The sequence below is a fragment of the Nematostella vectensis genome, chromosome 13 (genome assembly GCF_932526225.1).
Source record: "Nematostella vectensis chromosome 13, jaNemVect1.1, whole genome shotgun sequence".
In the NCBI taxonomy this organism is placed as follows: domain Eukaryota; kingdom Metazoa; phylum Cnidaria; class Anthozoa; order Actiniaria; family Edwardsiidae; genus Nematostella; species Nematostella vectensis.
The window spans coordinates 14573226-14598771 of NC_064046.1; the positions used below are offsets into that span (position 1 = coordinate 14573226).

Here is a 25546-nt window from a genome sequence, read left to right on the forward strand (position 1 = left end):
TTTGAAAAAAATGGACTTTATTCCAAACCCCATTTTGTTTGGGACAAACATGGAAGTTAAAAATGTTACACATTTAGGGGGGATCCAGGGCATGCTCTCACATTAAAATTGTGGGCATTTTTTCTACACCACCAAATTCCTAAATTTTTAAAGGGGTGAGGGTACTCCCACATGATATTATTTTGGAGCACGGGGGTGGGGGGGGAGGTGTTGATTATTACTATTTGAATTTTCACCTGCATTCTATACAAACTCTATGTATCTTGGGGCATCTACTACATCCTAGAGCATCACCTATGTACGTCTGAAACTAATTTTCAAAATTGTCATTTTATTCTTGATGATCCTCATGACCATAGCTTTCAAAAGTACTAGTTCCACCAAGATTCTGAAAGAGTAAAGGAATTATTTCAATAATAAAAAAAAAACATTAATATTTTCTGGTCAGTAAACCTAAGGATTGAAATGCCCATATCTGAGAAGACAAGGGATCACCAACTTTAAATGCAGAGATTTTTATTCACCCCCTATATTTAAAAAAATATAAGGAAATGACCCGTAGGGGCGTGGCTGTGCCCCCTTCAATACTTTCTCAATATTTCTGTATTGTGCCCCCCCCCCCCCCAATTCTTACGTGGCATGCTACAGCTTTGTAAAATGTTGATTCACTCACCAGGGACTGCCATTTTGCTGTAGTCCTCTGGTCTTTCCAACAGATCAATGTTGCTGTGCATGAAAGCCTTTGAAAATTCACATGCAAAATGCCTTTGACATAAAAGAAATGTTCATTAAATGAAGATATTGGTAAGGATAACCAAGCATTACAACATTAGTCAGATTACCTATGGAGATCGTCAGCATTTGCCCATATCTCGTACACTGTAAATGAATCTGTCCTAGTGAAGGAGCGAACACACAAGCTACAAACAGATCAACAAACTTGGCATTACAAAACGTGCTCTTAACAAGAATCTACTAAGGCGTGATGCATAGTGGCAGGAGGTTTTATTTTATTCTACACAACTTGTCATTGAGCTGCCTCTATTCCGCCATCAAAATGTAACTTTCATGGATGGGAGAAGGAGGGCTTCAAGAATAAATCCACACACCACAAAATCAATTAATTTTGTATAAAAAGTGGAATAAAAAATCCCCCATGATTTTCTATCTACAATTTTGAAATTGTAATTTCAGGGGCGCGGAAGGGGAGGAGCAGGGGGGCGCCAGCCCCCCCACTTTTGAAAATGTGGGGACAGTGCCCACACTTTTCTGAGCGGATGTTTCTGTATGTATGAAGGCCAACAGGTTGCAAGCGGTACATATGCAACCGACAACAAATTTGTTGAACAGTTTAAAATCAAGTGCATAAAAACCTAGGTCAAAGCACTTATGAATATTAAATATGAAAATATGAAACAACCCACTCCTCCCCTGAAACCACTACCCACTCCTCCCCTGAAACCACTACCCACCCCTCCCCCCAACGTTTGACCCCCCCCCCCCCACTTATGGGACCACTTCGCCTTCCTGAATTCGGTGGGTGCACTCACTGCAAACAGCCATTCTGTTGGCTAGTGGCACCAATATAAGTCTTGAGTGCAGTGCGGAACTTTGCCAGAGCCATGGGGAAAACCTGGAATTTCCTGCACACAATGATAGCCTGCAAGTAAAGAGAGGTGGGAATATCAGATCACAACATAATGGGTATAATATAACACATGGGCAAACAAAAAGGACTCCAGGTGACATTCCTGAAATTTATAATTTGTACATCTAAGAATCACTTTTTCTGACAGTGATTCTAGGTTTCTATTTAATGTGGTAGGAGTCTTAAAACATTGCCTAATGATTAAAGCAATGTTTGGTGAATTGCCAAAGAAGATAGAAATTGATTCAACAGCTATATACATCAATTTGTTGTGTGAGCCCATTACGTTTTACATGACATGATTGCGTGCAGGGCATTGAAGTTAAAAGCTATCTGTCTAACCATCTTGTTATCTATCATGTCAACCTCTTCTTCTTCAATGACATCAAACTTGACCTGCAAAAGAAAAAAAAAATTCATCTTTGGTTTATAAGCATACAAGGAGAGTCCTACTGTTGAATAATGAATGAAGTGCAGAATTCTCACTTTATTCTCGATTTTATCTATGATTTCAGCCAGTCTGTTAACTTCAGCAGTGAGTGCACTCTTTACTTGGGATGCTGTTGAATGTGATCAAAGTACAGTAAGTGCTTCTTGCTCTTTGAAAATATATCATCCATGCATTGTTCCATGCCTTACACTTAGGAAGGTGGGGCTCTTAAGAGAATATAATTTTACAGTGACTCAAAAGGATATTCTTCACTTCTTCATAAAAGTCTTTGACAGTGACTGGCTGATAAAGAATTGAAGAAATATAACCATGGCTACTAATTATCATGATCTTTATCATCACCATCATCATCATTATGGACATCATCATCGTCATTATCTTCATCAGCACCAACATCATCACTCTTTATTTCCAAAGGTTCAATGCGAACGATACACAGGCTAGTGCCACCTAACAATTGTTTATTGGCTTTGTCACACAAAAATACTACGGTTTACAATAGGAAATAAACAAAAGAATTACTTAAATTTAAGCTCTATGAAATCATGGAGGTTGGTAAAAAGCAAGTTTCTCTAAATAGTGAGTTGTCAGCTGATTTCTGAAAGACGAAAGCGTAGTGCAAGATTTCATAAGTGAAGGAAGACTATTCCAAAGTTTGACAGTTCTAGGGAAATACGAATTCCTGTAATAATTTTGGTTGTGAGTGGAAAAAAGGTGGTAATTGTTAGGATGGTAATTTCGAGTATTGTAACGGGACGTGGCTGGAGAAAGAAGGCTAGCTAAACTAATGCTCACATCACCATTTTATATTTTAAACAACAGAACTAGATCGGTTATGTCTCTTCGATATTCTAATGAGAGGAGCTTAAGAGTTTGCAGTTGTTAAGTTTTGAGTTTTTTTGCATACTACATGACTACAAGCACAACCCTGAATCTGGCGAAGACGAAGGGCTAACATTTGAAACATAAGCAAAGATACTTTGTTTTTTCAGAAGGGTAAAACATTTCAACCTTGTGTTTTTTTATTCCCTTGGTATCTCAAAATATTACTTGACAATATAACATACCATCAATGCTAGTCTGTTGAGAATAACTGATCAGTTTTCTGATCATACGCCCACCTCGGCCAGGTCTTGCAGGGGACTGTGCCTCCGCTGAGGGCTCAGTTGATCTAAACACAAAATAACAAATTACAAACGAGATGCATCTGTAAATATTTTGTTCATAGAGGAGGTATGGCAGCCAGAAACAGTCTCTTAAAATTGGCCATTTCTTCTGTAAATGAAATGCTTGATAAGGACTTCATAGAAGGCTTCAGGGGAAATGGGTACTTTTGTGTTAGGTAAACATATTCAGTCATATGAGGCCCTTTGTGAGAGCCTCAGTGAAACCCCAATCACTTAAAGTGCCTATGTTTACTTCTAGTAGATTATGTAACAATCTCAGATGATTTTTAATAGAAAATACAAAAAATATTTTAAAACTGTTTTCCATTGGCCCTCCAGAAATAAACTGACATGCGATTTCCACTTTAAAGAGAATCTTAGTTCAAAATTTTATTAATCAGCGAGTTTGAATTTCAGCTAACATCTTGTGAACATAGCAAACTGTACTGACTTTCACAGCAATCATTATAGAGGAGGTATTCAAACACACATTTGTAGTATTAAACAACCAATCATTTACTTAGGGATTCAAATTAACAGGGTCAATATGCTTAACATGTGAAAATGAAAATATTTGGAAAATTTAGCTATAAAAAGCAGTTTATATGACATCAATTCTATTAAATGTTTAAAAGTCACAAATTACTTTGATTGCTGTTCATTTTCATCTATTTTATCAACAGCAACATCAACCTGGTGTTGCAATGAGTTCATCTGCCCAAGTACCTGAAGAAAAAGTAATGTGTGAGCTACAGCAAAGTCTTCAGGCTATAAAAGGCTATAAAACTTATAAATCAATTTTAGGAGATTTCTTTAGCTTATCACAAAAAAGATAAATGCGATGAAGGAAACTAGAGTAGTGTAAACACCAATGACTTTTATTGAATTATTCATATTCAATATAAATAATAATATGATGAGCACCTCAGATCTTTTTTTAGTTGGTTATATGAAGGTTATCTTAGTGGGTTGCACCAGGAAAAAACATTAACAAGTTAGTTATAAAACAATAAATATTTTGTGCACCTCTTTCAATAAAAACCTTGTAGCAAACTTCCCAAAGAATCTTTTTTCAGGATACAGCTGGAAGAAAACAAATTGATTAGAAAGGTAAAGGGACAAACAATAAAAAGCGCATCATTTTGAGAAAAAAGTTGGATGCGAGACAGATAAGCAATTTGAATATAGGCAATTTACACTAGAAAATCATGTGAGTTTTTGGGGTGGAAAACATGAGCACTATGGCCTTTGGTGACAAACTAACAACAACAAAAACCTTGTCCAAAAAAGCTTATTTTCATTGAAATATTTTAATTATTTTTTTTTTCATCCCTCCTTGATATGACAGCCGCAGCCATGAATTCGCCACTCAAACAGATATGTGACCTCTTAGCGCAAGTTGTCTATTATGGGACTTAAATATTTCCTCCTGATATTTAAAAGTAAACTTTGTAAAAATAGAAGTAATACTTCAACATTAATCTGCTTTTAGGGTATGCATCTGCGTGTAATTTGTAAGTCTTGGTATTTGTGAGTCAATTATGCTGCCTTCAATGCAAAAAGACAGTAATGATGGTTGGGATTGCTGCACTACTGCTCTCACTAACCTTTGCTGATTGTATGAGAGCATTGCTAACTGCACTGTTCATCTCCTCTAAGCCTGCAAACACCTCCTCAAATGGACCCATCTCCTTTTTAAAGTACTCTGCATTTAAAAAAAACCTGACATTTCAGATAAAAATATAGTTGGAATAACTGTGTAGCCTAGACACGGGGCATACCCAGGATTTGCTGTACCGAGAGGCACTCACCATGTACCCCTAGAAACACGCCTAGAGGCACTTACCATGTACCCCTAGAAACACACCGAGAGGCACTCACCATGTACCCCTAGAAACACACCGAGAGGCACTCACCATGTACCCCTAGAAACACACCGAAAGGCACTCACCATGTACCCCTAGAAACACACCTAGAGGCACTCACCATGTACCCCTAGAAACACGCCTAGAGGCACTCACCATGTACCCCTAGAAACACAACGAGAGGCACTCACCATGTACCCCTAGAAACACACCGAGGCACTCACCATGTACCCCTAGAAACACACCAAGAGGCACTCACCATGTACCCCTAAAAACACGCCTAGAGGCACTCACCATGTACCCCTAGAAACACACCGAGAGGCACTCACCATGTACCCCTAGAAACACACCTAGAGGCACTCACCATGTACCCCTAGAAACACACCTAGAGGCACTCACCATGTACCCCTAGAAACACACCGAGAGGCACTCACCATGTACCCCTAGAAACACACCTAGAGGCACTCACCATGTACCCCTAGAAACACACCTAGAGGCACTCACCATGTACCCCTAGAAACACACCGAGGCACTCACCATGTACCCCTAGAAACACACCGAGAGGCACTCACCATGTACCCCTAGAAACACACCTAGAGGCACTCACCATGTACCCCTAGAAACACGCCTAGGGGCACTTACCATGTACCCCTAAGTAAACGCCTAAAAAATCACAATACTGTATAGTGAAACCTGACTTAGACACCATCTGCATCTAAAGCAGATCTCATTAAGTGAGTGCCCACATTAAGCAGGTTAAGACTTATAGATACATTAAGATTTCTTTCACCATGACTTCTAAAACTGTTCTTAATAGTGAGATGTCTGTATTTAGAAGGTATCCAATGTAATGTCAGAGAACATGAAATAAATGAATAGAGACTTATACAGTTGCATACCGTAGAGCTCTGAAGTGTCGATGTTACTGAAAACAAAAACATCAGTCAGTACAATTTCAGTGATCAGGCCCATAGCCAGGTTATCGATAGGAGGGTGGGTGGGTTCGTTTACCCATTTAGTAGACCATTTTCTCTTCTTAGGTAGCTCATTTTAGCTCGCAGTGATACTTAATTCATAGAGCAGACCATTAGAGTGGACCTATTAAGGGAACTCTTTAGAGCTGACACATCGAGCAAACTTATTAGAGCGCAGCCTAATGGCTACGGGCCTGAATTAAGTCTGCTATTAACATCTTAAGTTAGGGGTGTGTGTTTAATAACAAGCAAGCAGCTCTTATATTGCTTAGGTGATGGCATAGAAGAACTCAGTTGTACAATACCTATGGGAGCTTATCTTGTACATGCACATTCTACTGTATTTGGGAGTCTACATGGTGCATGCTACTGCACTCAGTACCTGGTATTATGGGTGTCTATCTCAGCAAAGAGCTTCTTGAGATCTTCAGTGGATAAAATGCCATCACTGAAGAATGAAGAGAACTCCTCCCAGCTTAAGGCCCCATCATCTACACGGGTAGACATATTAAGTATTTGTGCTCTGACAATGCCTTCACTCACACAAATAAATAAATAAATATATATGTGAATACACCTATTTCAATTAAGGTTGCACCCATGAATCAATGCATCGTAATCCGCAGTGGTTCATGGGTAACATATAAATGGCTAAATCCTGGTCTCTGAATGTGAACGTTCAACAATTATAAGGAAGTGACCAGTAGGGGCATGCCCCCCCAATATTTCAAGGCCCTCTACAGCCCTGGTGTATATCATTCAAATAAAACCTGAATCTAAGTTATATGGTGGGCAGTTCATTTGGAGAAGAATGTCAAATAATGAATTGGAAAGAATAAACCTGATTTTTTCTAATTTGAAAAAATTGAATTAGAAATCTGTTCAAATGAACAGATGTGTATTGAGATAGACCAGTGATAGACCAGCCAGATAGAAAAGCTTAGCTCAGCACAGCAGTAGCTCAGACACACAAAAAAAGAATATCGACAATGTAGAGTTGTTCCCGGCCCTACCAATCGATAAAAATCGATAATTGGAAACTAATTGAATTAATCAATATTAATCGATATAAATCAGTTGATTATTATTGATTGATATTGGAAATCGATAATAATCGATACTCACAGAAAGGAGTACTCAATCATATTGATTTTTATCGATTTATATTGGGTTTTATCGATTACTTCTATTTAAAACTGACTGCTGGAAATTGAATCTGTAATCAACCGTTAGCATCTGAGCCTGTGTTCATCTGTAAATGTTATTTCATCTCAAGTGCTTTCAATATGAGTAATGATACACAACATTTGAAGTTGTCATGAAGGGATTCCACGACATTCCAGTTTCAGAATTTCACAATTAGGTCTGGGAGGCAAAAGCGCGAAGTATGAACAGGGCGGTAGACATCGTTATTATACGTACTTCGTCTTTAAACATTGTAGGTTGCTTCCCAATCAGCTAATATAACAGCTGAGTAGTGTTCAGAAATATCGTATCGAGAATTATATGAAATGTTTTTGTTATAATGTATATCCTGAATGTGGTTTGCAAATGGTAAAGTTGAGCCCTTTTGAAGCGATATAAAGACTCGCTTTGTTTATCTTACCTTGTCTATCTGATTTTATTTGAAGAAACACAGTCAAGCAATTGATCATGCCGGTTAAGGGTGATACATTTCAAAGGAATGGACAGAAATTGATGCTTATGAATATAATAAATAATAATCGATAATTTCAATATTTTTTGATAAAAATCGATACTCACACAGTTTCATGTTATCGATTTTTATTGATTTCCGATATCAATCAATTGATTGATATTGATTTCTATCGATTATTATTATTGATTATTATTGATTATGGGAATTATGGATTGGTAGGGCCGGGAGTTGTTTTGTCTATTATTCACTGTTTTGCATATCAAATTTTGCAGGACAAACCATGAGAAAGGGCGCAGCCAAATATCAATAGGTGCTATTTATTTACCAGCGTTTTGTCGCCTCTATAAAAAGTAACGGGGAAAATACACTGGATGATTTGCAAAAGCTAATATCTTGATGTCTTTAAATGTTTTAAAAAGCTTTTGACAAATATTTGTGTGTGGTAGGAGTTGAAAGTATATGGTCGCTTACCATTTTTATCTGCCCTCCGAAACACCTAAATGCAAAGTAAAAAGCAAGTTCATGCATCAAACGTTTGCACGTGATGAAGCAATGAATAGAAATGGAACAAAGAGAGGCATACTCACATCAAGAAAGATTGACTTTCCCTTTGCCTCGGACATATTGAACGTTCCCAAACAAAACTACTGAACCGGGACGACTGGGTTCGATTTGACGACCACAGGGTACCCATGAGTTTCAGGCTTCGACTCGCTTCGACTGTATATTCACAAAATTAGGCCTAAGATAATGGAATAGATTTCCATATCCGATTAATGAATTTTGTTTTATATACTTCTTTGTTTTAATTTGTATTTTGAATTACTGTATTAGGTTTTGATGTTTCGAATAGGTCCACACGATAGGTCACCCTGTGGTTTTTAGCGACATTGTTTTCGAGATGGCCGCAGATAGTGAAAACGCGCGCGAAATCGAAGCCCCATCTGTTCTTCCAATAGATCGTAAATCCGTGCATCAAATATGCTCTGGACAAGTTGTACTAAACCTGGCGACAGCTATGAAAGAGTTATTAGAGAATAGCTTGGATGCAGGAGCTACGAGTGTGGATGTAAGACTGAAGGAGCATGGAAGTCATTCCATAGAAGTTTCCGACAATGGCGCCGGCGTGGAACCCCAAAACTTCGAGGCCTTGACGCTGAAACACTACACTTCCAAGCTGAAGGATTTCTCGGATTTGTCGGCTGTTGAGACGTTCGGATTTCGAGGAGAAGCTCTAAGTTCTCTTTGTGCCCTGAGGTAGTTGATTAGAGGGGATTATTTTCATACTGTCATGGTACCTATTATCGGACACCCAAAGTGTCTACGGAAACTGCGGCCAAAAAGCATCTTGGGAGATCAAAAACAAAATGGCAGATTCACCAAGAAACTTTCATCACGATCGGTAAATCTTGGATTATTTTACGGCTTCTTTTTGTCCTTGCATATTCAAGTCAAAGAAAGGATTTATATCGCCATTTTGCAGTGCGTGAGAGTAAATTATTTCTAGTTTTGCAAAACAATAAACACTCGTAAAAAGCTTCACAATACATGTTTTCTCAATGTTGTTTCAGCGTGTTTTCCTATTGTTTGAGATATTTAGGATTTTTTTTAGAGTGTCCGATAATAGGACACTGTCCGATAATAGGTACCACTTTATTAGTTGTTTGTGTGAGAGTGTTCGTTTCTGCAATCACATGGTTGTTGTTGAGAAAGGTCTCAGCCAAATAACCTACATTAGATTGATATGTAGGGGTGTAACTAGGATTTTCATTGGAAGGCGGGGTCATAGCCGAAGCCCTCCCACTTTTTGGCCATTTCCATGTGCACAGTACAGTGAGGGTCCACAATAGTTTTTTTCGGGATGCATGATTAAGCAATCCAGATAGAAGAATTTGAGGAAAAAAGCTGGATTCCGGATAGAAATGTTGCATGGGATAGATTAGCAGGACTTTTTTATCAGGATAACATGATTTGGGGGTTCTATTGTTAATGCTCTGAATCCAACCCTAATTTTAAGCAGCCAACCTTTATTTACAGGCCCCTGCATTATGTAGTTGTGGCCACAATTTCCCAGTCTCAATAATTCAATGTTACTATCACCTCTATTAAGCAGCCAAATAATCTCATTATTGATCTTAGAACCCTTTGCTGACCAAATGATAATAAAAAATAAGTGTTAAGAACAAAACACGCAAAAGTATGTGCATAAGTGTTAAGAGACCGGTAGACTGATAGACAGATAGACCGGTTTCCACAAAACTTTTCCTGAAAAGCCTGGTTTCCACTTGAAGCTCCCCTCCCCCTTAATCCTCATATCCAAGTACTTTATGTGTTTATTGGGGACTCAGTGAAGCAATTTGCATGCTGATCTCCTTATAATGGCTTGGGAAGTTAATTAGCAGTGGGTGGTGAGATTAGTATATATAGCTAAATACAATGTTGTGTTTTTTACACTTTAGTGACCTGTCAATCACTACTCGGCACATCTCACAGACAGCAGGAACCAAATTGGATTATGACCACAATGGTAAACTGAAATCCAAGCTACCTTGTGCAAGGGAGCAAGGAACAATGGTAACAGTTCTTAACCTTTTCTCTACCCTCCCTGTCCGCCACAAGGAGTTCCTTAGAAACATCAAGAAAGAGTTTGTCAGGCTGGTGCATGTATTGCAAGGGTATTGCCTTATCAGTGCAGGGACCAGAATCACTTGTTCTAACCATGTCGCAGGGAAGAGATCCACTGTTGTGTCTACTCATGGGAGCTCACAAATCAAAGATAACATCACAGCCGTGTTTGGCCCTAAGCAGGTAAGACACAATGCATTATTTTGCCGTTATTTTGCTTGTTGAAAAGGAAAGCACGGGTATAGCCAGGGGGCTGCCCAGCCCCCCCTTTCTGGTCCAATAAAGCTATTACGTCTTAGTCTTTACGTCTCAGTTGGAAATGAAGGTAAGAAAATTTAAGGATATCATCACAGCTGTCTTTGTTGATACACAATGCAGTATTTTCCTACAATGATGCTCTTTGCAGAGAAGGGGGGGTGACATTCAATACAATAATGTGGGTAAAGGGGGTCACAAGGTAAAAATAATTAAATGATAACAGGTGAGACACGATGCAGTATTTTTTCCAAATTGAGGCACTTGTAGAGGAGGGTATACTGACATTGAAAACAATTCTGTGGGAAAGGATTGGAAGATTAAAAATTTGGCAAATTAAAAACAACTGTTGCTTGGAAACTGTATTTAGGGGGGTAAGGATTGAGAGTCTGTTTTTTTTCTTTTTTTTTGGCTTGGAAATTATTTAAGGGGTATGTAAATTATGGATTCATGGAAAGAGAGGGAGGGAGGGTGAGAGAAAAAGAAGCCCATATTTCCCCTTTTTTACAGTCAAACCAACGGTTCTTTTCTTAGCAACATTGCGGCACAATATTGGTATTTTGATTGGCAGATTGTCTGAGTTGCACTTGCACATTGTTTCTTCATGAACATGAGCTTTATACAACTGATCCAGGACAACCACCCTTAGAAAACGAGGTAGTATAATTGCTTTGTGGCCCTCTGGCTATTCTGCAGGTCAGATTTCAGAGAGAATTTCCGTCTCTAATACCAAACCGTCTCTAATATCATAGATCGGTTCGTTAACTAACAGGCTCTTGTGGATACCGTAATTTGTAATGCTGTGAACTTGCCTTTGCGGTCGACTGTTGGCAATATCATTTACTTACGTTTCTTTACATGAAAAACAAAAGCAGTTACTCCTAAGGAATCGCTGACCAATGAAAATTTGTCACAAACTCTTGACTATATAATGTTTATGGCGGCTGTTGATCCGTCAAAATTCATTTCTTCGACGAAGCATCTCATCTAAGTTAATCACTTGGAACATTGTGGGTGAGGAACAGAAAAAATACACCAAAAACTGGAATTCTACCAGATGGCACCAAATCCTTAATATGATAATCTACAAACTCAGATATCTTTTCAGTGCAAGTATTACACCCCGATATGACTGGCCTACCTGGGTTACCCTTCTTATGTATTTTAGGAAGGAGATGAAATCGACCTGCCCTAGGCTTACCATTGATGATAAGATAATCTAGAGTCTTATCATCTATAAATCCATCAGCAGACAACTTACGTACCCTTCTATTTACTAGCTCCGTAATATATTATAGGTACTAGGATGTACCTATAATATATAATAATATAGACTACTATGTGTAGCAAGCAATACAGAGGGTCTACTATCAATAGTTTTAGGAAGCGTTTTAATAATCATAAAAGTAGGTTAAATAAGCACCCTAGTTTACCAGTTAGTGAAAGAGTTAAGGATGACCTTATCTATCAACATTTTCATTGCGACAATCATTTAGTCTATCTACCCGCGGGGTCTTAATAGTGATGACTTTTTTGTAGTAGGAACCCACGTAAAGATGGGTAAATTCTTTTTATCCATAGCGCGCGCTATTCTAGAAAATGCGCGTTTTTGTCAGTTGTTTTTGACAGTGTCCGGAGAAAGGGTCCGCTTTACAAACTAATAATAATAGGGTGTAGCGGAAGATTTATCACCCTTTTACAAAGTATGTATTCAGATGTTAGATCATCAGTTAAGCTAGACCAGGGTATAACGCCTTCCTTTTCTTCTCACGTTGGGGTGAAACAGGGATGCAACCTAAAAATTTTAAAAGTGCTCTAAAACTTCTATACAACAAAGCCACACGTGTATACCACTGTATTTTAAACCGTCTGTCAAATGTTGAAAACGTGTCAATACAAGTATTGTTGAAATTGTTTTCGTCACTCGTTATACCAGTGTTACTGTATGGTTGTGAAATTTGGGGTACATGCCTTTTAGGAAGGGCTTCATCGTATGAAAGTTTTTAGACTAAATTTTTTTAAAGTATCCAACGATTTCTAAAAACTGCAACTGAAGTTTTTTAAGCGTATACTAGGAGTCAACTCAAAAACTACAAATTTAACTATATATGGAGAACTGGGAAAAGCCCCACTGATAGTACAAATTTCTTCCTGGTGGCAAAATATTGGTGCCGAATAAAAGGTAGGATATATGAAAACACCTTAGTGACGAAGAAGGCGAAGATCAGCCTTTTTTCAACATCTAATGTCCCTGTAAGGTTCATCAATTCTCTATTTGCTTGGTGTGATTTTAGGGTGTACTGACATTAGGGTTGCTCAGTAACGACGTAGTTACCCTGGTGGCGTTGAGCGCACGTGCAATTCGTCAGTCGCGAGCTTTCTTGAAGTAAAAGAAAAATATGCGTTCCAAGTTCCCAAAACTTTACTTTAAGTTGATCTCAACCTTACCTTATTTCCCATGCTTGTAAAAACAAAGGAGCGTTCAGCAAAAAATTTCAAGCCAACGCTTGTGATGCCCAAGTTTTCAATGTTCACTACCTGCGCGCGCTGCAAACAACCGTTGCAAACACTCGCGCACTCACTGAAAAACAGCGCACGCTGTATCCGAATTTTTAAAATACTTTTTTCGATTTTGATCATGGCATCACGGATATCATTTCTTAGAAGTGTAAATACCACCAAACACTATATTGGAATTTGTTTTTAACTTCATTTCAATGTTATCATGAGATCATGTGAGATATCAGTGTGTCTGAGCAGGCTGACTGTGCACGCGCGGGCTTTGTTCACTCTCTGCGTTTTTAGAAAAAAAGCTTTTATTGTCGCCAAATTATTTCAAAACGAAATACTTTTCCAGTATTCCTTAGCCTCCTTTATATAACCAAGCATGAATTAATCTGACAGAAACGAAAATTATATCAAATAATCTGGATTTCAAGGCCCTTTGAAAAATCGTTAAAAACTAATTCCTCCATCATTCCTAAAACGCATGCTTGGCTTTATGTTTCCATCTGTCAAGATTCATAAAACGTACTCAATATTTATTTTTGGGCAAGTTTACTTGAAATATTTGCTTTTTTCTGTATCTATGACGTCACAGGATGACGGCAACAGATGTCAGTACACCCTTAAAGACACTACAGGAAATAGATATTGAAGGCCAACAAATTCATACCCTAGGAAAATATATTAGGAAAGTACTATATAAAAGTAATGCAACATTTTGGAAAACCCAGGAATAGTTAAATCAAAATAATGGAAAGCTACGCACTTATTGCAAGATCAAGACAAATTTTAAACTAAGAAAATATTTATCAGAAGCTAATGTTAGAAGCCGACAATCTATGACTAGATTGCGTGTCTCGGCACACAGACTAGCGACAGGCCGCTATAAAAATTTACCTTATGAATTAAGGATTTGTGAAAAATGTAAAAAAAAATAAGGTTGGAGATGAGTACCATACCTTAATGGACTGCGGCAGGATCGAATTCCAGTTTTTGGTGTATTATATTCATTGTTCTGGTACGAGATCACGACAGTTTGGGCTTTTTGATTCTGTGCGTGAGGAACAGGATATAGTAACGTGATACTAGTCATTTCGAATAAGCGAAATTCCGATTTTCGAAAAAAACGAGTCTAGTTAGTTAATAAAGCCTTTTTCATATAATAGATTTCAAATTCGTTGGCCAATGATCCATATTGCAAAACCGATAATCACAAAAGCACTCTCAGTATTTTCGTATCTGTGACCCGTATGTCAACAAAAACAAACGATAGTGATAACGCTTCTCGCAACGTCTAGCCAATCGTCTAGTAGACGCTTACGAGCCTTCTATCAGGCAGCGGTATAATTGAATCTTCTCAAAATAACACGTTTCCATGCACGATATTTTCAAATATGTTTATTGTACAACTGCTTTGACTTGTTCTGGGAGCCTTTATTTAGATTTTATTTAACAGAGATCGAATGTAGAAAGGGTAATATTTCCACGAGCTTCTTACACAGTCCAATAATACACGCGAAAGCGCTATACTGTTGTACATTATATTACTCGTAAATGTATTATCAGCATGTGTTTTCCATGGACTAGTTTATGTGTGTTTTATAAGAAGTAGAATGTGTTTGTTACGAAGAAATAAAACTACAGCGGTATTCCATGCATGTACTAGTCTATCTTTATGACCAGTGAATGTGACGCTCTTTATCGAAAATGTGTTATATTGTAAAGTCGTACGACAGATTAGGGATTAAGCCACGCTACTCCTTGGGTATTATGGCTTAGTTTAGAATTCAGATTCTGTTGCACGGAATTTTTATGCCACATTTCCGAAGTCTATTCTGCTGCAATAGTGAAACTTTTATCATGTATACAAAGTTTTGAGAGAGACAGGTGCCTTTGTATTGTTCGCTGCTCTCGCTGGTTTTGAAAAAGACTCGTGGATTGAATAAGTTAAGGTCTTCTATGCTTGAAAAGGCAAAAGTATAAAAAGGTTTAGCCAAAGGTTCCTACTCATAGGACATTGTTCCTAAGAAGTAGTACCCCAAAATAGCAATTCCATCTTACATTATTTGACCTCCGAGATGATGATATGTTGGCTTGCGTGTTAATGTTGTTGATGGAGATGAATAGATGAATAAATTGACAATAAATCTGCGCAGCTTGGCCACAATTGTAAGCAAATTTTACGCATTGATGACGCGTTTAAGGGAGACATAAACTAAAATTGTATTTTAAACATGCTTTTTCCGTCATTTTGAGCATTTAAAAAATGTACTGCTATATTGTAACACCTTAAAACTAATACCTGAGCATTGTGTCTATGTTTTTAACTCAGTTATTCATTGTAATTATGGACCTGGCTACCACATGTCGAAGGGTTGGCGAACTCCGTAGTTTTATATACGATAGCAGTTCCGTGTGGTCGTGCTCGCTTCGGCAGCACATATACTAAAATTGGAACGATACAGAGAAGATTAGCATGGCCCCTGCGCAAGGATGACACGCAAATTCGTGAAGCGTTCCAAATTTTTTTCTATTTGATTTTTCTTGCACATACTCTTCAGACTTCAAGCTACCATGTGACGCTTTTATATATATATATATATTTTAATGATTTTTTTTTCATATTTCTCTTATGGTTTAGAATGTTAGAAATTAGGTCACCACGTACTGTAACAAAAATGGCATGTCTTGTTTCTTGTTAATGGAATTTGACATATTTTGAATTAGATTTCGTGAATTTATAATATATGTACTTTCTCTCTACTCCGCCCCGCGCTGCTTCGTGCCCCATAGTGGCTCCGCTAAATCCCGTACGGACTGATTTTTAAAAATAATAATTTCGTTCGCAGCCTTAAGGTAAATTTCGTTATGGAGCTGCGCGCAGCTCCGTGCCCCATAGTGGCTACGCTATATCTTCTTGGAAACACTGAAGGATATTCCGAAATAATAATCTCGTTCGCAGATGAAGCTCCGCTGTGCGCGGCTTCGTGCCCTGTAGGGCTCCGCTAAATACCTGTGCAAAAACTGATGTTCGCGGTTTTCAAAGCTCCCTATTAAAAGTCCAAATAAATACTGTAGTCAATGGAAGCTTCGTTTCCACTAAGCCGCGATAAGTATTTTCTAGTTGCTCCCCTCGTTGCTTGAGTCGCATTTTCCCATTCCCCACCCCCTCCCCTCTAGCCAATGGGCTCGCTTATGACATCAAAACTGACATATCAAGCAATATACCGTTTTAAAGCAGAATATAAGTAGAATACTAGCATGTATTCTTCTTCAGGGCCCTAAAGAAGTCTTATTAAAGACGAAAATTTGGCAGAGTCGAATTCCAGTTTTTGGTGTATATTATACTATATATATATATATATATATAGTATAATATATAGTATATATATATATATATATATATATATAGTATATATAGTATATATATATATATATATATATATATATATATATATATATATATATATACTAGCCCTGAAAAGTTGACAAAACAAATGGTGTTTGCATGACGAGTTCTAGTATCACGGCGGTATCAATTGAAGCCTGGCCAAACACAGAATATACATCAGAATACGATTGGCAACCAAACCGTGTCTGCAAATTTTGATAGGCTGTTTTGTTCAAAAGAAAATGGATCTCAAAATCGTATGACTTGGGATTTTGATACCCGATTTTCGTTACATTAAACCAGACAATTCCCCGATAAACTTCGCTAAAAGAGGGAATTTCGAAAACGCAGACATGGTTACCATCTCAAGTTGTCTATAAATGCAAAATAAAATCATCTAAAACACGATCTCTCTACGATGAATTGCGTTGGTACTGTGGGACTCCTTAAAGCATGACCCAATTAAACTCAATTCGGTTAAATGATCAATAAAGAAAGTTAATGGTCTACTACAAGAATTGGTTTTTTTTCTGTGAACCGCGCACTGTGCTCTCTGACTAGCTCTTACAAGTTCTGACAAGTATTTCTTTACGTGCAAGACATGCGTCACGTGATATACGTCACTGACCCACTACACAGGCTCTGTTATTGGCATTGCTTATTGTTGTAAATAATTTCTATGTTCTCTCAGGTACAGTCCCTGTTACCATTCAAGCAACTCCAGCCATCTGAGGAAGACTGCACCGAGCTCAACCTTTCAGTAGTCTCTAACAGTGAGAGTAACCCATTCACGATCACAGGGTTCATATCGAAGGCAGACCACGGCTCTGGGCGAAGCTCATCTGATAGACAGTTCTTCTTCATTAATAAACGCCCTTGTGATTTGCCGAAGGTGTCTCGCGTGGTGAGTGAAGTGTATCACATGTATAACAGACACCAGTTCCCTTTTGTGATGCTGGATATATCGCTAAAGAGAGGTAAGATTCTTCTATTTTTAAGTAAAAGTTTCCTTTTAATGTCTCTTTGCTTTGGGGGAGTTGCACCTTTGATCACAGCTTTAAATGGTGGCCTGCTAGCCGGCTGTCATGTATGGTTATTCGTTAATGCCTGTTTTTTAACATTGGGAATCCTGTGGCGCGTTAAGAGGCAAGGAACACTGGATCGGCGTGCTTCTCGGTTCCAGCAAACAAAACAAAACATTTACGAAAATTCCAAATGACAGCCTGTGGATTTTCAAAATAGCCAGACTAGCTGCATTCCTAGGCATCTTATGCACGTGTTTTTTGCCAAAAAACGGTGCGCCCTAGAATAGCACCGCACTTGAGACTAGCAACGGCGCTTATGATATCTGTACGAAATCTTGGGATTTGTTTGATTGATCTGAGATACAGGGACGAGAATTAATACGAAATAGAAGCCAGGAAGGCGGTATAGGGGAGCAGAATTGTCCGGAAAAACATTCCCCATCCCCACCTTTTCCAAGACCCTGATTACTAATTTATTCCTCATTAAGCAGGTTCCTGATACTCTTTTTTTAGATGCAGTAGACGTCAATGTTACACCGGACAAGAGGCAGGTGTTTCTCCAACAAGAAAAGTTACTTCTCGCCACCCTTCGCACGTCACTCATCAAAATGTTTGATCCGGGGACATCAACTTACGAGGTCAATCAAAAAGTGTTCACGCAAATTAAACTTTCGCCATCGCCAACGCAGGCCTCACACTTTTCACTTGCCCCTGGAGACAGCCCCAGTGGAAACAATGCGTATGCAGCAACTTCTGGTGGTTTTCATAGCAACAGTCTTAATAGTCTTCATGGCAACAACAATGTATCTGGACTTTCAGTGGGTAAATACGAAAAGTCGTGTGTGAGGCAAAAAATTTTTTTGAATTCCCTGTCGAACTTCAAGAGAAAGTTTTCAGAATTATCTCCTTGTGGTGAAAAGAAACAAAATGAGCCGGTTGCAAAACAAGCTAGGCTTACTGAGATCTTCTGTAAAAAAGAGGATAAAGAAATCATTTGTAGCGAGTTTTCTGAAAATTCTGGTTCTGAGATTTCAGGAATAATAACTGAAGGTGACGATGAAATAGGCCTTTCTAGTGCAGGTCAACATGAAGAACAAATGGAGAGAGTCCACAGGGGAAATCAACCCACGAAAGTAAAGGAGATACTGCTTCTGAAGGAAGATAATAAAAACGATAGCTTAGCATTAGATAGCTCGTCGATATTTCCTGTTATGCAAAGTGATTTGAAAGAGGAGAGTTTTCACGCTGGACAGAATATTCAAGAAACGAGTGAAGTTACTAAATTGGCAGACAGAAAGACTTCGAGCCATAAAAAAGCAGAAGACATTACAAAGACTCCATCGATAGGAGAAACTTTTCCAGACGACCATGAAGACCTAAAAGTTATTTTCTCAAGAAGAAAGACGGTCGAGGTCGAGTTCAGCATGGAAAAACTAAGGTCACGCTCACATAGTCTTAACACTTCCATCACACAGAATGCTGAAGTGAGAATTTTTAGAGCAAAAATTTCGCCTGAGAATAACTCCGCTGCTGAAGAAGAGTTAACGAAGAACATTGAAAAAGGATCTTTTGCCAGAATGGAAATTGTCGGTCAGTTTAACTTGGGTTTCATCCTCGCCAAGCTTGATAATGATTTATTCATTATCGACCAGCATGCTTCGGACGAGAAGTACAATTTCGAGATGCAGCAGCGAAACACAGTTCTACGAAACCAGCGCCTTATAATTCCTAGAAAACTCGAACTGACTGCAGTGAACGAGAGTATACTATTGGATAATCTCGAGATCTTCCGTAAAAACGGCTTCGAATTTCAAATAGACGACGATGCCCCCGCAACACAAAAGGTCAAACTTGTGTCAGTGCCAACAAGTAAGAATTGGACTTTTGGCGTCGAAGACGTTGAAGAACTCATTTTCATGCTGAGTGACTCACCGGGGATTCTGTGTCGACCAACGCGCGTGCGCAAGATGTTTGCAAGCCGCGCGTGCAGGATGTCAATCATGGTTGGCACTGCGCTAAGCCACGCCCATATGCAAGGGATTGTGGGACACATGGGACAGATGGAGCATCCGTGGAATTGTCCGCATGGAAGACCCACAATGAGACATGTTGTGAACCTCGCAATGCTGCCCTCTTTATCTGAATAACTAATACGTACAAACAACGCCGTGGCGTTCAGGATTCCTGTGGTTGACCGTTATGCAAGGGGGGCTGGGAAAAACCAACTCTGGAACAATTCTTATTTTGAATTGGACTAAATTAATTGCTTTACTATTTTAAAGGAATTGTTATTCAACAGACAATGACAATGATGCGAATAACTGCAAGAATGCTGATAAAATTGCCAAAAGTAAATTATAACTACCTCCTCTTTACTCAGCTTTGGGCTAAATTTTTGTTCTTTTTTTTGTTTTTTCACCAATTGGGCCACATCCTTGGCCCTAGGTGTGGCGGCAAACTCCAGGCCCCCATTCGGGCGGAACCTGAAGGTAGGCTTTGGTGGAGGCATGTCTATATATCAAAATCAAAGCAAAACTTCGGGTTAGATACACAATCTATACAGCTTCTAGGTAAATTTGTCTCTAAAAATCAGTCAATTTTGTATTTATAGGCTATGATACAAACTAAATACATGTTCCACATGCACAATTGATTACAATGATCTTTACATGCAATCACAAGCATAATAAAAGCAATAATTACAGAATTTCTTTCACAAGAATTAATTATTATACAGCTAGGGGCTTTCCCTAAGTTTGTTTTGAATTTATTTTTACTGGAATTCAAGCCTAAATACCTTTGAAACAACTCGAATTATTTATTATTCAATCGCTAAAGACATGGTAGACAATATTTGCATTTAATACCAAGCGAAAACCTTATTAAAGTGGATGGTTTGTGTGGCAGTTGGGGTTTTCCTAGCAGAGCCAAGTACGAATCCATCCGGTCAAAATACAACAAAAACTTTACCTTTGTAGGTGCATATTTATCATGTAATAACCGAGTAAATACGCCGAACGTGCCAAAGGACTTTCTTAGCACCAAGATAAATGATGTATAGGAATTTCAGCCTCGATGATAAGTGTAAACTAGCTTCAAAGTGAGAAAGTTATAATTTCAAATTTATAAACATCGCACTTCGTACGCGATCCACTGATCGCGGCAATTAAACCCTTGTCTATAACCTCTCATGAGTAGAAGAACACTACACTTGGACTTATTTTTGAATATAATAGAAGTATCGAACCGAAAAGTTTGTTTTATTCGTGTCTTGCTATCCGTTAAATCATGCATTTACGAGTGGGCTAGAGCGGAGGACAAAAAACACGAAAACTAAAACAATCGGACCGAAAATCTCACCTTCAGAGGCACGGAGGTAGTAAAAAAGCTTGATGTCGATAACTCCAGGAAGTTTTGTCGATTCTATTCGTATAAATAAAGCGTAAAATCAGATGAATAATTTTATGGATCACAACTTTCCGCCATTTTGTTTTTCTACCGCTCTAAGATTCAAACTAAAATCCGAGCCTCTGATTGGCCGAATGTTAGAACATTTTAGATCAATGTTAGAACATTTTAGATCAATGTTAGAACATTTTAGATCAATGTTAGAACATTTTAGATCAATGTTAGAACATTTTAGAACAAAATGGTCCAATCGGAAGCCGAGTCTGTTCGGCCAATCAGAGGCTCGGATTTTAGTTTGAATCTTAGAGCGGTAGAAAAACAAAATGGCGGAAAGTTGTGATCCATAAAATTAATCATCTGATTTTACGCTTTATTTATACGAATAGAATCGACAAAACTTCCTGGAGTTATCGACATCAAGCTTCTTTACTACCTCCGTGCCTCTGAAGGTGAGATTTTCGGTCCGATTGTTTTAGTTTTCGTGTTTTTTGTCCTCCGCTCTAGCCCACTCGTAAATGCATGATTTAACGGATAGCAAGACACGAATAAAACAAACTTTTCGGTTCGATACTTCTATTATATTCAAAAATAAGTCCAAGTGTAGTGTTCTTCTACTCATGAGAGGTTATAGACAAGGGTTTAATTGCCGCGATCAGTGGATCGCGTACGAAGTGCGATGTTTATAAATTTGAAATTATAACTTTCTCACTTTGAAGCTAGTTTACACTTATCATCGAGACTGAAATTCCTATACATCATTTATCTTGGTGCTAAGAAAGTCCTTTGGCACGTTCGGCGTATTTACTCGGTTATTACATGATAAATATGCACCTACAAAGGTAAAGTTTTTGTTGTATTTTGACCGGATGGATTCGTACTTGGCTCTGCTAGGAAAACCCCAACTGCCACACAAACCATCCACTTTAATAAGGTTTTCGCTTGGTATTAAATGCAAATATTGTCTACCATGTCTTTAGTGATTGAATAATAAATAATTCGAGTTGTTTCAAAGGTATTTAGGCTTGAATTCCAGTAAAAATAAATTCAAAACAAACTTAGGGAAAGCCCCTAGCTGTATAATAATTAATTCTCGTGAAAGAAATTCTGTAATTATTGCTTTTATTATGCTTGTGATTGCATGTAAAGATCATTGTAATCAATTGTGCATGTGGAACATGTATTTAGTTTGTATCATAGCCTATAAATACAAAATTGACTGATTTTTAGAGACAAATTTACCTAGAAGCTGTATAGATTGTGTATCTAACCCGAAGTTTTGCTTTGATTTTGATATATAGACATGCCTCTACCAAAGCCTACCTTCAGGTTCCGCCCGAATGGGGGCCTGGAGTTTGCCGCCACACCTAGGGCCAAGGATGTGGCCCAATTGGTGAAAAAACAAAAAAAAGAACAAAAATTTGGCCCAAAGCTGAGTAAAGAGGAGGTAGTTATAATTTACTTTTGGCAATTTTATCAGCATTCTTGCAGTTATTCGCATCATTGTCATTGTCTGTTGAATAACAATTCCTTTAAGGGCAGGACGTAATTATAAACCTACTTCAGGCGAGGCTCGAAGAAAACAATTGACGAGTAAACACACATGATGGAGCTAATAAAAGAACTTTGTGACTGCTTTATCAATCATTACATTTATGGTTGTCGTGGGTTATTACATTTATGGGTGGAGTGTTTTTACATTTATGGTTGACTTTTTGTTAAATTTATGGTTGACTTTTTGTTAAATTTATGGGCGACGTGTTATTACATTTATGGTTGTCGTGGGTTATTACATTTATGGTTATTAGCCTGCGAAACAAGCTGTCGAAAAGCGCCTCAGAAAAGCCGTCCTATCGGACGTAGCGCTCGGCCAAAAATAGGGAGATTGGGGCGAGAAGGGAAAGGAAAGCCTGTTATTAGCCTGTGTAAAGAGAGAAAATTAGAGATCATCCGCGCCTGGAGAGAAGGTAGAGCGGATGTAGAGAAAGGGAGCCCTCCCTAATCCTTCCCTTTCCCTCGCGCGCGCCTCGTCTCCTCACTTCTTTCCCAACCCTTTAGGCTCGCTACGAAGGCTACTAGTAATGATCGTAAAGTTCTGATTGGTCGCTACGAAGGCTACTAGTAATGATCGTAAAGTTCTGATTGGTTGCTACGAAGGCTACTAGTAATGATCGTAAAATTCTGATTGGTCGCTACGAAGGCTACTAGTAATGATCGTAAAATTCTGATTGGTCGCTACGAAGGCTACTAGTAATGATCGTAAAATTCTGATTGGTCGCTACATAGGCTACTAGTAATGATCGTAAAATTCTGATTGGTCGCTACGAAGGCTACCAGTAATGATCGTAAAATTCTGATTGGTCGCTACGAAGGCTACTAGTAATGATCGTAAAATTCTGATTGGTCGCTACACAGGCTATCAGTATAGTGATCGTAAAATTCTGATTGGTCGCTACACAGGCTACGAGTAATCATCGTAAAATTCTGTTTGGTCGCTACACAGGCTACAAGTAATCATCGTAAAATTCTGATTGGTCGCTACACAGGCTACCAGTAGTGATCGTAAAATTCTGATTGGTCGCTACACAGGCTACTAGTAATGATCGTAAAATTCTGATTGGTCGCTACACAGGCTACCAGTAGTGATCGTAAAATTCTGATTGGTCGCTACAAAGGCTGCTAGTAATGATCGTAAAATTCTGATTGGTCGCTACACAGGCTACTAGTAATGATTGTAAAATTCTGATTGGTCGCTACACAGGCTACGAGTAATCATCGTAAAATTCTGATTGGTCGCTACGAAGGCTACTAGTAATGATCGTAAAATTCTGATTGGTCGCTACGAAGGCTCTAGTAATGATCGTAAAATTCTGATTGGTCGCTACACAGGTTACTAGTAGTGATCGTAAAATTCTGATTGGTCGCTACACAGGCTACCAGTAATCATTGTAAAATTCTGATTGGTCGCTACACAGGCTACTAGTAATCATCGTAAAATTCTGATTGGTCGCTACACAGGCTACAAGTAATGATTGTAAAATTCTGATTGGTCGCTACACAGGCTACTAGTAATGATCGTAAAGTTCTGATTGGTTGCTACGAAGGCTACCAGTAATGATCGTAAAGTTCTGATTGGTTGCTACGAAGGCTACTAGTAATGATCGTAAAATTCTGATTGGTCGCTACGAAGGCTACTAGTAATGATCGTAAAATTCTGATTGGTCGCTACGAAGGCTACTAGTAATCATCGTAAAATTCTGATTGGTCGCTACACAGGCTACCAGTAATCATCGTAAATTTCTGATTGGTCGCTACACAGGCTACCAGTAGTGATCGTAAAATTCTGATTGGTCGCTACGAAGGCTACTAGTAATGATCGTAAAGTTCTGATTGGTTGCTACGAAGGCTACTAGTAATGATCGTAAAATTCTGATTGGTCGCTACGAAGGCTACTAGTAATGATCGTAAAATTCTGATTGGTCGCTACGAAGGCTACTAGTAATGATCGTAAAATTCTGATTGGTCGCTACATAGGCTACTAGTAATGATCGTAAAATTCTGATTAGTCGCTACGAAGGCTACCAGTAATGATCGTAAAATTCTGATTGATCGCTACGAAGGCTACTAGTAATGATCGTAAAATACTGATTAGTCGCTACACAGGCTACTAGTAATGATCGTAAAATTCTGATTGGTCGCTACACAGGCTACTAGTAGTGATCGTAAAATTCTGATTGGTCGCTACACAGACTACCAGTAATCATCGTAAAATTCTGATTGGTCGCTACGAAGGCTACTAGTAATGATCGTAAAATTCTGATTAGTCGCTACACAGGCTACTAGTAATGATCGTAAAATTCTGATTGGTCGCTACATAGGCTACCAGTAATGATCGTAAAATTCTGATTGGTCGCTACACAGGCTACTAGTAGTGATCGTAAAATTCTGATTAGTCGCTACACAGGCTACTAGTAATGATCGTAAAATTCTGATTGGTCGCTACACAGGCTACTAGTAGTGATCGTAAAATTCTGATTGGTCGCTACACAGACTACCAGTAATCATCGTAAAATTCTGATTGGTCGCTACGAAGGCTACCAGTAATGATCGTAAAATTCTGATTGATCGCTACGAAGGCTACTAGTAATGATCGTAAAATACTGATTAGTCGCTACACAGGCTACTAGTAATGATCGTAAAATTCTGATTGGTCGCTACACAGGCTACTAGTAGTGATCGTAAAATTCTGATTGGTCGCTACACAGACTACCAGTAATCATCGTAAAATTCTGATTGGTCGCTACGAAGGCTACTAGTAATGATCGTAAAATTCTGATTAGTCGCTACACAGGCTACTAGTAATGATCGTAAAATTCTGATTGGTCGCTACACAGGCTACCAGTAGTGATCGTAAAATTCTGATTGGTCGCTACGAAGGCTACTAGTAATGATCGTAAAATTCTGATTGGTCGCTACACAGGCTACTAGTAATCATCGTAAAATTCTGATTGGTCGCTACGAAGGCTACTAGTAATGATCGTAAAATTCTGATTGGTCGCTACACAGGCTACGAGTA

At 38.5% G+C, this 25546-nt stretch overlaps 2 protein-coding genes, 2 long non-coding RNA genes and 1 other non-coding gene across 6 annotated transcripts; 3 read left to right on the top strand and 2 right to left on the bottom strand.

The window, feature by feature from the left end:
* LOC5502325 (N-terminal EF-hand calcium-binding protein 1) lies at nt 1-8598 on the bottom strand. Of its 2 annotated transcripts, none has more exons than XM_032370585.2 (14): nt 8352-8598; nt 8236-8260; nt 6487-6595; nt 6030-6055; nt 4873-4970; nt 4292-4348; nt 3912-3991; nt 3221-3270; nt 2135-2208; nt 1991-2044; nt 1551-1660; nt 843-920; nt 674-765; nt 1-388 (listed from the first exon to the last, which is right to left on the bottom strand). In XM_032370585.2, exons 1-14 carry the CDS (start codon nt 8385-8387, stop codon nt 372-374), a joined length of 906 nt encoding a protein of 301 aa, XP_032226476.1. In that variant the 5' UTR covers nt 8388-8598; the 3' UTR covers nt 1-371. The 2 variants fall into 2 exon arrangements, with proteins under 2 accessions (XP_032226476.1, XP_001623525.1); XM_001623475.3 differs by having other exon boundaries at nt 3167-3270.
* On the top strand, nt 8593-19945 carry LOC5502326 (mismatch repair endonuclease PMS2). Its single transcript, XM_032370579.2, has 4 exons — nt 8593-9021; nt 10224-10572; nt 17232-17517; nt 18079-19945. Exons 1-4 carry the CDS (start codon nt 8666-8668, stop codon nt 19710-19712), a joined length of 2625 nt encoding a protein of 874 aa, XP_032226470.2. The 5' UTR covers nt 8593-8665; the 3' UTR covers nt 19713-19945.
* Nucleotides 15571-15677, top strand: LOC116609809. The gene has a single exon (XR_004293137.1). It is a non-coding gene; the product is annotated as a U6 spliceosomal RNA (small nuclear RNA).
* LOC116609806 lies at nt 19805-21196 on the bottom strand. Its single transcript, XR_004293134.2, has 2 exons — nt 20926-21196; nt 19805-20076 (listed from the first exon to the last, which is right to left on the bottom strand). It is a non-coding gene; the product is annotated as an uncharacterized LOC116609806 (long non-coding RNA).
* A 58-nt stretch (nt 21197-21254) lies between these two features.
* LOC116609807 lies at nt 21255-22873 on the top strand. The gene is made up of 2 exons (XR_004293135.2): nt 21255-21422; nt 22272-22873. It is a non-coding gene; the product is annotated as an uncharacterized LOC116609807 (long non-coding RNA).
* Nucleotides 22874-25546: the final 2673 nt, after the last annotated feature.